Source organism: Aulonocara stuartgranti (assembly GCF_965226115.1).
Source record: "Aulonocara stuartgranti genome assembly, chromosome: 14".
Lineage (NCBI taxonomy): Eukaryota > Metazoa > Chordata > Actinopteri > Cichliformes > Cichlidae > Aulonocara > Aulonocara stuartgranti.
This window is the reverse complement of record NC_138950.1, coordinates 36,853,829-36,867,095: the sequence shown is the minus strand read 5'-3', so window position 1 is coordinate 36,867,095 and position 13,267 is coordinate 36,853,829. Positions and strand designations below refer to the sequence as shown.

Genomic DNA, 13,267 nt, shown 5'->3' with positions numbered 1-13,267 from the left:
GGCGTCAGCTTCACTCTGGCTAAAAAATCCCCTCTTGCCCCCTCCAGGCGGTCTTTATCCTTCAAGTTCAGGTCCTCTACCAGAGGCCTGGGAGCTTGAAGGTCCTGCGCAATATCTTTTTATTTTCCTAGGACTGCGCTCTTCTGGACAGAGATCTGCAATGCTGTTCCTGGGATCTGCTGGAGCCACTAGCTTGCGGGTCACTGCACTGAGTACTCCGATTACCACTGGGACCACCGTTACCTTCACCCTCCAGATCTTCTCTTCTCTGAACCCTTAGTACTTCTCCAGCTTCTCGTGCTCCTTCTTCCTGATGTTGCTACGGCCCTCTTCTTCTGCATCTCTACCACCACTATGTCCAGTTGGTAGTGTAGATTCATTTAAAATAAATGTATGGCTATTTTTACAAACACTGTTATAAAATAGTGAACACCAAGTCACTTATCAAAATATCAAGTTTAATGTCTTAAATTGTTCAGACAAAAAGCCTTGAAAGTATCAACAAAAAACAGAAAAATGGAAACAAGAAAAGGAAAACAATCCACCAACAACAGTCTCATACATAAATATAGTACCAACAAAAACATTTTAAAACTCAACCCTTGCACAAACATGTATAAAATACAACGTGCAGTAAAATACTGTATTTACATATATGCATTAGTTCAATTTTCTCATCATAAATTGGGCTTTGCCCTACTGGTGAAACCATTACATACAAACACTTTTGGTGAATGTACAGCCTGAGGAAAGAAAACCCACAAACACAACAGCCATGTCTTGCTCACTAATGCAAATTGCGCAAGGGTGCACTGCTTCTTGTCACAATCTTCCTTATTCTATAATGAAAACATTCTTTCTATTACTGTGCTTCCGCTTACTGTTGTCCTATAAGAAGTTAAAGTAGACCGATAACTTGTATCTCTTCTTATATCCCACTGTGGGTGGTATCACTCAGTGGTTTGCCCTCTGATAAATTAATGATGACTAATCAGGTGGCAGTGTGTGACAGCTGCATTCTGTCAAGTGTTGTTGGAGCACTGCAGTGTCTTTCTATCGTGGTTTCGATACCACAACATTCGTCATCTATTCATAACTACTTAGCTATTTCATAGCTTCAGGGAATCTTATAAAATTGCAACAGAAATAAAAAAAGCAAAGTTGTTATTTTGAGGGAATCGCTTTTCCAAGGGTCAGTTCAATCATCTTTATCTTTCATTGTGCCAAAGTGGAACATAAATAGTAACTCATATCTGTCTGTGATATTTATTACTTCGGTAGAGAGGTAAATGATTTCCATGGTGCCTTTTGCACTACAGTGAACTCAGTCTGGGCAAACACTTTCAGTTTTGGAGATATATTATGAATCAAAGAGGCAGAAATTCCACATTAGAACAGTGGCAGACTGAGAGACTGTTTGAGTCAGACTGTTAATGCTAAAATTATTTCTATATTCATATTCTTCAGTGTGTAGAAAATTTGTAAAAAACAAAACAACAACAACAACAAAAAACAAACAAACCAAAAAGCAATTTCTGCAAAGAGCTGTCGGTTTCTCTCCACTAGATGTCACTAGATTGCAGCCAACTGAATTTTGTTTTCTTCTCTTCCAATTCAAGTACCTAATGGTAGCTATGGTGGCTGCTGTAGGACAATAAACTCTGGAAAAAACTAAATCAACAACTCAAGATTAGAAGAAGATTAGAAGAAATCTGCACTGATGTATTTTATTGGACTAATTCTAAGTTTATGAGACTGCATCATAATTACATAATAATCAATGTATATTTATAAGCACAACACTTTTTCTATTAAGTAACTTAAAAAATTACTGTGTGTATATTGGGAACTGACCCTTTGAAAGTAAACTCTGGTGGAACCCTTGAAGTAAATTGTATTTTAAATTAACTAAGAGCTGAAACCAGCAGCTCTTAGTTAACTATGCAGATAACTCAAACAGCCATGAGACTATGCCTACACTCACATTTAAACATATATAAGAAGAATTACATTCACTGAAGGTTGGGAGTTAGAAATGTGGGGGGAAGTAGGCACACAGGTTAATCAAGGGAAAAGAGATAAAGATGAAAGCAAAGCATTTTTAAACCCAGGTATTATGATGTCACTGTTTTCAGTGGTGTCCGAAATTACTTCCTCATTTACTTATAATCTATAATCTTCACTCATTTCAATTACATTTTGAAAGGGGTTCCAAACTCGTGAGCAGAAGTGACATCCCTGACAGAACTTAAAAGGTTTCATCTGCTGGTTTTCATCTAGAATACAAATTTTGGCTGGTGCATGCATAATATCCGATCTTATAGGAAATCTGTCAGAGCTGCATCTTTCATATCATATTTTCAGTCAATTTAACAAGCTCTCACTGCCTGACTTAGTGATATGCTGATGGCAGTGATGTCTCAGGCATTCATGATTTTCCAGTGTCCTTAACCAAAATAGGAGTGGACCCAGGAGACAAACAGGAATGTTGGAAAACAAGTAAGCAAATAGAAAGAAAGGAAACAAGATCATAGATAAAGATGGAAATGCAGGACCCAAAGGAAGCCGTCAGGAGATGAGGCACAACAGGAACAGGCCAAGGTGAATCAGGCAACATCCAGAGAAGAGGAAGTTGAAGACAGAAGAAAAAGAGAAATGCAGTACATTACAGACTGTGATCAACACTATCACGTATCAGAAGAAAAAGTAAAGATAGTGCCTAATTTGCCAAAGTAGAAAAAATGCATTTACTTGATACATTATTCATTCGTTCCTCAAAACAAAACAGTAGTCACATTAAAAACAGTCTAAGTATGTACATATATATCATTTGATCATCAGCAGGCCAGCTTTACATTTTTCACATTTCTTTAAAAAACACTATTTACAGCATTTTTGTTGACTGATGGTGTAATGGTTCCTCTTAGCTTCATAAAATTTCAAATTTTTCTGAAATGAAAATGTAGATTTTGATGAGCAATGACTAAAATAAATAGGTAAACATTTTGAATGTTGATGTTATATAGTGTAGTGGGTTGGTTCACCCAGATTATGAATTTACTGTCACTCCATGACACTTACTCTGTTGTTTTCCAGTGTCCAGGGTGAGAAAGCCTGCGGTTGAGTTTAGGGAGTCTGTCCAGCATGCCTGCTAGCTGGGTGAAAGGTGGCCTGTCATCTGCCGTAAGGGACCAGCAGGCAGACAGGATCTCCTGTTGGGATGGTAGGTAACAGATAGAACATGGTGATTGGTTGGTAATCAAATTTTAATCAATATGAAAATAATAATAATATAATCAATATTAATACTTTTAATACTTTACACGTGTTGCTATCCAGAAGATGCCTTTTAAGAAAAGATTTTTCTTATTTCAAGACAATGCTAAACAAAATTTGTTGAGAACTGAAAACATTTGATGCATGGTGATGAAACTGAAATTTTACAAATTTATGCCTTTGCTTTCTTTCTTTTCTTTTCTTTACTTTTCTTTTTGATGTCCTCCGAAACCTGAGTTGCTGCTTCAGCTACCGCCTGAACCACATTTAGTTTGGCCTTTTGGTACCCATCAGCTTCCTCTGAAGTCCTACAGGCTAATCCAACCTGATAGGACTCCTTTTTCAGCTTGATGGCCACATCACCACCACGAAAGCCATCAACCACTTAGGAGCAACAGCTTGAAACAAGTCCTTAGCGGACGAATTTCGCCCTGAGTTCCAAAAGCCTATGGAAGCTGTAGGGCTGTCTTGGTTGACACGGGTGGTGCCTCTATACTGGCAGACTGGGGTGGCGGTTCCTATCTTTAGGATTGGGAACCAGAAGGTGTACTCCAGTTACAGTTACAGCAGTTACACTCCTCAGCCTCCCTGGAAAGGTCAATGCTATGGCACTGGAAAGAAGAGCTTGTCTGTTAGTTAAACCTAGGATACAGGAGGAACAGTGAAGATTTCATCCTGGTTGCAGAACACTGTACAAGCTCTTCAAACTCTTAAATATATTTGGAGGCAGGTGAGAGTTTGCCCAATGAGTCTACGTGTTTTTTGCAGACTTGGAGAAAGCTTTTTCCTGCATCCCTTGGAGTGCTCTCTGAGGGCCGTCTGGTCCGTAACTATGAGCCATTTGGTCTCTGTACAACTGTTGGTCTGCCTTACTGGCAATAAGCCAGAGTTGTTCCCCGTGGGTGTTGAACTCAGCTAGGCCTGAATTAGACCAGACCAGTGGTGAAAGTAACAGCTACATAGCCCATGTGTATCCTAGAACCGGATGTTGATGTAGTGGAGAAGTACAAGTAACATCAACAACAGTCTAAACTGGGAGACCAGCACAGAAGCTGTATAAATCACACTGAACAACTCTACAATACAACTGTGTGGCAAGGAAAGATGTGTTCGGTGTTTTATTTCTACCATTCGCTCTTACAACACTAGTAATGTCATTATGCTGTGCTGTGTTGATGTTGAAATGCAATACTTATGATTATTATGATGATTATTATTAATACTGCTGTTACATCAACAGCATTTCCCACATTAGGAACAAAGAAAATATATATTGTAAATTGTTGACAGTTACCAACAGGGTCAGTTTTTTCGTAGACATGATCTTCAGACTCACCGTGACCTCCTTGCCCAGATTGGACTCTAACAGCACATTCTTAATGCCTTCATTACGACCCACTAGCCAGATTATAGTTTCCACAGGCTGGTTGGTAATTGGCCAGTCTCGCATCTGCAGCTCATACCAGATTGTGCTGGAAATGACACAAGATCCTTTCATGTACTACATTATTTTACATTTTCTTACATCATGTGCTCAAATATGCAACATGGAGCATGAATAAAATAGAAACAAAGGTTTTAAAAAACTGTGTGCAGTTCTAGCTAAAAGTCGCACATCATGTCTGGATAGCTGAATTTATGGTTCTACAAAAACAACTTTACTATGTTAGCTGGCAACAGTAAAAATCCTGATTTAACTTCGAGAAAACCAAACAATTAAACAATTGTTATGTACCACAGAAAACACAAAAACAAGCTAATATAAAATTATAACAAAGTAAAGGTTAAGAACCTAAAAGGCAGAACTGCATAATATAAACTATAGCTTCAATATCACATTAATAGTTTCTAGTATAAATGGCACTAGTCAATACCCAAAAGCATAAATATCAGCAGCTTTGGAGAAAGGCAGCTGGTCCTCATCAACCTCTGGGCTCAATTTTCGAACAATTTCTGGAGCCAGGTAGCAGATCCAGCCCTGTGGTATCCGCAGCACATTCTTTCTTCTAAACACAGAAACACAGAGAAGAATAATTAGGAGAAAAAACACGGCTCACCATAAATTTATTGCCTAGATGCAGTTTCTTTCACTCTTACCTGCCTTCTTGTACCACACCAGACATTCCAAACAGGCCAAAGTCTGTAATCACCACCTTGTTTGTGTCATAGAACACATTCTTGGACTTCAGATCCTTGTGAACGATGCCTTTAGCATGAAGATAACCCATTCCCTGCAACAAACAAAGATTTTCTGAACAAAAGATATTCCTACATTCACAAAAAGAAAATGAAGACGACCCAACAGTAGATATTTTTAGTTTATATGTTTAAAGCCTCGTTGTGTAGATTTTTATTTTACGTGTGACACTAAACTTTTTCAAATCGTGGCACTGGGGATGAGGGGAAGCACCAAAACATGCTGAAGTGCAGCATATTTCAATCTTGACATTGTATCCAAAACAGTACATTTTCCTACTTGTTATATAATGTACATAGTGTATGTTTGGCATTTCTTGGCTACAATTCCATCTTATTTATCAACCAATAGAATATGCAGGTATTACTTACCTTAACGATTTCCTGTGCAATCTGTCTGGTTTTATTTATGTCCAGCAGGTGACCTCTTTCTCTTACAACAGAATACAGAGTCAGACCCTTACAGAAACTGCAGAGGAAACACATGCAGTATGGTTACAAAATAAACATCACATCACAAAAAGTCAAAAAAGCAGCAAACAACTTTTTGTATAGAACTTTATATACAACAGTGCACATATGCACTTGTGGTTGGAACTGCACTTGAAATGGGGAGAAGCCAGCACGAGTGACAATGCAGTGTTTAGGTGAGCAGTCATGCGGCAGTACCTGGTGATAATAGCAAGATGAGGAGGAGCCATGCATGCACCCATGAACAGGATGACGTTCTCGTGCCTGGTCTGCCTGTAGTTCATAACCTCTTTTTTGAAGACTTTCAGATGATCCTGATTGTTGCCATCAATCTCTAGAAGGCGAATGGCCACCTCACCATGCCAGCGACCTTTATGCACCTTACCCCAGCGACCCTGGACATAAAGCCAAAATTTAAATTAATAATAATGTTTTTTCTTTTCATTTTTTGAACAGGATTTTATATTTCTACAATACAAATCTGCTTTCACCTTTCCAATAAGCTCTCCCAGCTGTAGTTGCTCATACGGGATGTCCCACTCCTGGAGGTAGACACTGGTCTGGCTGACCTTACGAGAGATGGGGACCCCAGAACGGCCAACAGCCTGACGGCGGCATATAGAAGAGGGTAGATCATCCAGACCATCTTCATCATACTCTTCCTTGGAATAACTCTTTTTTGTGTCAGTCTGGTCAGCTTCTTCTTTATCCATAGCTGTGTAATCTTCCTCTCCTTCCTCTTCCTGTAACACATGGCAGAAGAATGAAAGTGAACACTGATGTTAAACACTTTGATATCTATTACTGGAAATAGCAGCACTTGGTATACAAATGTGAAATAGGTATTGCAGTCTTGTAATTCTCCATTCAGACCAAAAGTGTTTTGGATAGTTATACAATTCTTGTGGTTGCTGGAAGAAATATTTGATGGAATAAATAACATCCATCAGTATGAAGAGTATGAAAAGATTGCTCCACTGGGATGCTGCTGCCTTTTAGCCTGGAAAGTTCATCGTCATTAGGAGGAAATGTTTACCAATATCTTCAAAGATAATGGCAGGCAGGAAATGAGCTTAAGTTAAATAAAGAAATATAATAAACCCAACTAAACATCCCAGCAAATCCATTACAGGCTAGACCTCAATCCAATAGAGATACTGTGAAATAACCTCATATAGACAGTCACACTGGGTGTTGAATGAATCAGCTGGATCTGAAGCAGTTCTGCGAGGAATAAAAACGTCCCGAACACTGGGTAGGTCTGATGTTAATATAGCCAACACATCATTTAATGTTTCCACCAAAAAAGTACTGCCTAATGGGAATGTTCAATACAGGACCTCTGGTTATGGCTGTAGGATCATTAATGAGAAGACACGAGGATGGGTCTCTAACAAAGTACTAAATACAAGGTCTGAATATTTGGAATAGGATAATAGAAATGGAACAGTTTTTAATACATTAACAAAGCAGCCAAAAACTTGCTTTTGCTGAAGTATTGTGTGTAGATTTGTGAGACAAGAATGAATTGAATCGTTTGAACAAAAGGCTGAAAAATAACAAAATTTGGAACATTTGAAAGAAGCTGAAAAGTTACCAAATGGATGCAAGTGCCAGAAAAAAAGGAACATGCTTTAGCACAGTGCATTGGCAAGTACTGTAAACCAAAGGAAAATGACATGAGTAAAATATACATGTAATGGAGACAAACCAGCAAATCACATCCTTTTCCCTTCATCTTTTTAATTTAATATACTGCAATCCAATCCAATCAGATTTTATTTATAAAGCACTTTAAAATACCCAACACAGGACCAAAGTGCTGTACAGAAAATAAGTTATGTGGCTTCTATTACTCACCAATCCCTGTTCTGTGGCTGTTATTTGTGTCTCAGTAATCACCATCCTGAAACCAAAGAAATTAACAAGAATTCACCAAAATTTGTAACTAATTAATTTATCTTTAGAATAACTACATTTGGAAACTTGCTGAGAGCTACTGGCTGCCAAAACAGCTCCTCTTTCTCCTCTTTCCATGTCCCGGCATTGTGCTGGGCAGCAAAACTATTTTGTTCCAAACCCTGCTGGAGCCTTATTTTATAGAGTTTGCATGTGAGGCTTTTATCAAGGTGCTCCAATCCAAAAACACCGGCCCGCATAAAGAACTATATTGTCAGTGGCTGGGTCTCTGACCCAGCATTTTGAGTGTTTTTTGGTAAATTTGTATTTTCTTAGAATAATATGTGTAGTTCTGGTGTTGCATTATTAGTTAGGTTTTAGTTGAGCCTATTCTAGTTTAGGTCCATCTATGTCCTCTTCTGTAAGTCTGTTCTGGTTTCCTTTATGTAGTCTGCCATGTATTTCGTGTCAGCATATTTCATGTTGTCTAGTTGGTGCTGTCGTTTCTACGTCTGTGTTTCCTGTTGTATTTTGAAGGTCTGGCGTTTCCTCGTTCAATGTGCTTAGTTTTACACTTCCCCTCTGGTGTCACTATGTTCATTTGTGTCATGTGATTCCACTTCCCCTGATCACCCCTTTAGTCTGCGTGTTCCATTCTCTTTGTCAGAACGTCTGTGTTTCCACGTCTAGTCATAATCATAGAACTCATAGTAATCTTAGTTGTCACCGTTATCATGTTTGATCAGAATTTTCAGTTAGTTTTCCCAGAATGGGTTCCAGTTTAGTTGTCGTTCTTGTTTTGGGCTCTTTTCATGTCTACCAGTCTGAATAAAACAGCTCGCTTTTTGTTCAAGGCTCTGCTCCGTCTCCCCCTATGTCCGCACCTCATTTTCACACTCTCGCAGTCAGCTCCTGCTGACCGTGACATATATGAACAAATGGCTTACAGTGTAAGTGCCCTAAAGCTAGAAAAATGTGATGTAAGATTCGACTTTATTCTCCTGCAAGGAGGCAGACCCAGGAATGGAGTTTCCTAAAACCACAAATAAAGGTGGTCAGTATTTTGATAGGATGTAATATCAGCAGAAACTCAGATGCCATTTGTTTCCAACTCATGTTATCTTATGAGTTTTACAAATTCAAGAAAATTTTGTAAATAAACTATTTTTTAGGTTTTAGTTTATGTTTTACAAAAACATTAACAATAATAATTTTGAATATCACCATAAATACTATTTATGTACAGTGTGTGCTCTCTACATAGCAATACTGGATTTTTTTAAAAAAGAGTTTAAAAGAAAAACCGCAGTGATATACAGGTCAATCTAACAATACTTTTTAAAAAAATCTTAAAATTTGCATTGCTCTGGTGGATAAAGAGAGTGACTCACTGTGTCAATATAAAAAGAGGAGGAAGGCTGTAAAACCTTGCAAAAGAGTCCAATGCAAGTCAATGTCATTGAAGCTCACCTCTCTTTAATGACAGATGGTGAGTTGTCGAAGATATCCTCAAATTTTCTGCCAGTTAGTGCTGCCATTTTTGCTGTTGTTAGGTGCTGCTAACTTGTGTTAGTGAAACTTTCTTTTTAGTGGAACAAACACTTCAATCAGCTGCTGTTCACACAGCTCATAGTAAACTGGAAAGGGGAGGGTCGCATGTCTAATCTCGTGACAATAAGCAATTGTGACAATATTGGGGATAAATAAGTATGTTTATGTACACGTAAGCTTTCATGTGTTAGAGACTTCGATTGAGGTAAGGAGGAAGAGGATGAGGGGGAAATAAGGAAGGAGAGAGAGCAGCGGTGGAGGAGGAGAAAGAAAGAGAAAGGAGAAATATCAAACTATACCTACAAATGTTAAATGCTAACATACAGTTTGAAAGAGCCATTTGTGAACTTTAAAGTAATTTAGAAAGTGTACTATGTAAGTGGACTGTTTGGTAAAGCACTGCTACTGTTTGAATTCCTACCAAATCTGACTTGAACTCATGATAGTAAGTATATGAATGAAATAAAAGTGCATCATTGGATCGCTACATGAATGTTGTATTCTCTTACCCAGACTCATTGTGACTGCCAGAATGCTGAACGCTGCATGTGGAGGCAGGAACATCTGTTGGAAAACTCAGCTTGAGAGCATTGCACTACTACAAAACTACTTATCATCATTCCAAATTGATGCTTGGATACTTGCAGTACATGACATGAGGACAAAGGATGTTAAATCCAACATAGTTTGAAGCTGTCAAACTATCACGTTTGAGCATTTAAAAATGTTTTTAACCAGTTTGACAATAAAACACTTTACAACAATTCTTTGAATGGTTCAAAGACAGATCACGATGCTCACATGCTCAATCATTCACTTGACACTTTTAAACATGAAAAACTGGTTTTGCCATGCAGCCCAGTTTTAAAATAAAAGTTGGTTATTCTCAAAAATCTACATAAAAACAGAGTACACTGATTTTCATATCATTTTAAACTTATTTGGAATAACTCACCAAATATTTTTTTAATCATATATTTTTTTAATCAATGTTTTTTTTAAACACAAAAGGTGCAGTTTAAGGTATACCTCGAATTCTCCAGCGTTTTTTTTTTACAACTGAAGAAGCCTCTTTGATGAGAATTGAAACATCTTCATAAATTAAAGATGTCCAGCTGTCATCTTTTTTTCAAGCTCTTAAGACTCACAGGGCTGTAAACATTCCCCTAGTCCCACATCTCAACAAAGTCTTCCTGACAACAAATGAGGCCTTATTTTCCACAAAAACACACTTTTCACTTTTGTTAGAGATGTAATTTCTACAACTTTAATGTTTAATTGAATTTATAGTTAAATATATCGTTTCTAAGAGTGAAACAATGCTGTCTTTATTATGTTGCATACCTGGGAAGTTGAAGCGGTTGTCCCAGGAGCTCTGTGGTGATGGGTTAGGTGGGGGGGTGGCACTTACGCTTGAAGGGTTACTCTGCTGGAAATGTGCTGGAGAGGAAGGTGTGGAAGAGGTGGCTGATGACGGGTTACTGCTGGATTCCAGCTGGTTAATACTGGGGACAGGGTCCTCCAAACACACAAGGAGTCCATTATTTCAATTATTTCACATTATTTATTTCTTGCACACTGATCTCAACAATCTTCTCCATTTCAGTATTGAAGAATAGAAAGAGCTAGAGCAGACCTGAATGAGATATAACACATATTAGAAAACTGCACTTACCCTTTTGGTTAGTGCCTTTGGTAAGGTGCCAAACTGCACTGAGACTTCGGCTGTGTGATCAATCCGATTGTTGATGTCTGATGGTACCGATTCTGCCCTACGCATCCTTGGCACTACCGGTCAGATAAAAATACAAGCTTTGAGCTTAAAATATTTTCAAAACTTTACAATTCCTAAAATAAAATAAACAGGCCCTAACATGTTAGATTCTTGCTGATACTATCCTGCCCATTATAATACCCTTCCTAATATGCTACTAGTGTAACTGTCAAAGCTAAAGGGAGTCCATTACAAAATTAATAGCATTGTTGCCAGTAATCGCTAGACTTGAATCACCTGGATGATTTGTCTACAGACATTACTAAGTACTGTCATGTGCCCTCATCTTCCCTTCCTTCCCCAGGCTGGGTTTGCATCTCCTCTCGAGGTCCATGTTGTAGTGTAGAGCGGCACCAGTTGTGACCTGGCAAACCCTTTGTTACTGATTTCTAAGAACTACAACTGACCACAAAGAAAAATATAATTTCCATAACAATTTTCCTAAAACTACAAGTTGTAGGATATTTTCCCACTTATAGAACTGAAAAAAAACCCTGTATACCCACTTTTATCTAACATATTTTCCCTTACCAAAACCCCCACATTTCAATAGAGTTATAAAACAAATCAGTGGTAATCCCAGTATGTTTACGAATTCACTAGATAACAGACTAACACTTTTTTTTTTTTTACTCTCCTTTACTCATAGAATTGAGCAAATGATCAAGGACTGCTGGCTTGTAGGTAGCTAAATTTAAGTGGACTGGCTTTTTTTTAGCACTATTCTACTCTATCCAAGTACTTAAAGCATTTATACAGCATGCCTCATTCACCCATTCATACATGTACTTTTTTTCTACGCAAGTGCTTTCTATCTAACTTTCACACACATTTACACTCGGCTGACTGTATCAGAGAGCAACTTGGGATTAGTATCTTGCCCAGTGATATTTGGCATGTAGACTGGAGTATACAGGGACAGAACCACCAACCTTCTGATTAAGGATGACCTGCTCTACCTCCTGAGCTACAGCCCCACCCATTTCTGAGCTCTGGATAACAGTTTCATCACAGTCAGGACTTTTCATACTGATATATGTGCGGCTGTGAGTAAGCACATAACTATTTGCCAGCACTGCTATGCATGTGTTGCACATGCATGAAATGGACCAGGTAGTAAGTGAACATAGGTGAGGATGACCAACCGGTCACTGGTCAGGGCCACGAATGCTGGAAATTGGCCCGTTCCAATCTCTAACCAGTCTAACCAGATTTCTAATGTAGTCTTTAACACCACTAGACCAGTAAAGTCACACATCAGTAAATTATTTTAATGTTGCTTACATGTAGCAAATGATATCCGACATGAAGGTGCATCTTTGGTACACTTGTTATGGCACTTTAACCTGTGAGGAGAAGAATACTCTAAATAGTACACTAAAGAAGTCATGACAAGTTGTACTGCAGTCTGACAGAGTGCACCAACTTATCTTTACAGTTCTTACTTGCAGTGTTTACACTTGACACCAAACATCATGCTCTTAGAACAAACTTGACATGTTTGGGAGAGCCAGGACTTAGTCGAAAACCTGCAAAAGAGAAGGAGAACAAATATGACAAATATATTGAGAAATATGTTTAAGAATTTAGTCAGGTGATAATAGATGACTAAAACCCTAGCCTTAAATTTTGTGACTGTATATCTAAATGTAGAATTTTAACTTAATAATAATTTCATTTAGAATGACTGACAGTGTAAAGTCATATAGTAACTTCTGCATGCTGTGAATACAAAGGAATTCAGGAAAGAACAAAAAACATCTTGTTCATCAAGCTGTTCTTAGAGCTTTTTTTTTCTTAAGCTAAAAAACTTAAATTTCTCCTGATGAAGCCAAAGGCCTGATCACAGGTTCAAATATCATTTCAGTCTGCTAATAAGAATAACATTTCATATGTAAAAAGGAGTATAGTATTACATGTAGTACAGAGGATAGTATATCCAGTATAGTACAGTATGAAATAAACATACTATATGTTTACATAAAATTTCACTCAAATTGGACTCAAAGGCTATTTCATGGGCATTCATGGGCTATTCCTTCATTCCTTCAGATAAAATCAAGATCAACCTCGACCAGACTGACAGCAAGAAAAAAAGTA

At 38.0% G+C, this 13,267-nt stretch overlaps 1 protein-coding gene across 3 annotated transcripts in view; it reads right to left on the bottom strand.

The window, feature by feature from the left end:
* Nucleotides 1-437: 437 nt before the first annotated feature.
* Nucleotides 438-13,267, bottom strand: part of LOC309687269 (kinase suppressor of Ras 1-like) — a 58,012-nt gene continuing 45,182 nt past the window's right edge. For 2 of the 3 annotated variants that reach the window (XM_082502121.1, XM_082502123.1), the window contains 14 exons: nt 12,613-12,696; nt 12,452-12,513; nt 11,069-11,181; nt 10,738-10,912; nt 9,903-9,957; nt 7,804-7,849; nt 6,435-6,686; nt 6,142-6,338; nt 5,845-5,941; nt 5,374-5,507; nt 5,151-5,282; nt 4,613-4,748; nt 3,082-3,212; nt 438-2,446 (listed from right to left, as the gene is read on the bottom strand). In XM_082502121.1, the coding sequence (XP_082358247.1) occupies nt 2,365-2,446; nt 3,082-3,212; nt 4,613-4,748; nt 5,151-5,282; nt 5,374-5,507; nt 5,845-5,941; nt 6,142-6,338; nt 6,435-6,686; nt 7,804-7,849; nt 9,903-9,957; nt 10,738-10,912; nt 11,069-11,181; nt 12,452-12,513; nt 12,613-12,696 (1,696 nt within the window). In that variant the 3' untranslated portion in view covers nt 438-2,364. Of the gene's footprint in view, nt 2,950-3,081; nt 3,213-4,612; nt 4,749-5,150; nt 5,283-5,373; nt 5,508-5,844; nt 5,942-6,141; nt 6,339-6,434; nt 6,687-7,803; nt 7,850-9,902; nt 9,958-10,737; nt 10,913-11,068; nt 11,182-12,451; nt 12,514-12,612; nt 12,697-13,267 lie in introns of all 3 variants that reach the window. The other variant, XM_082502122.1, reaches the window with a different exon arrangement.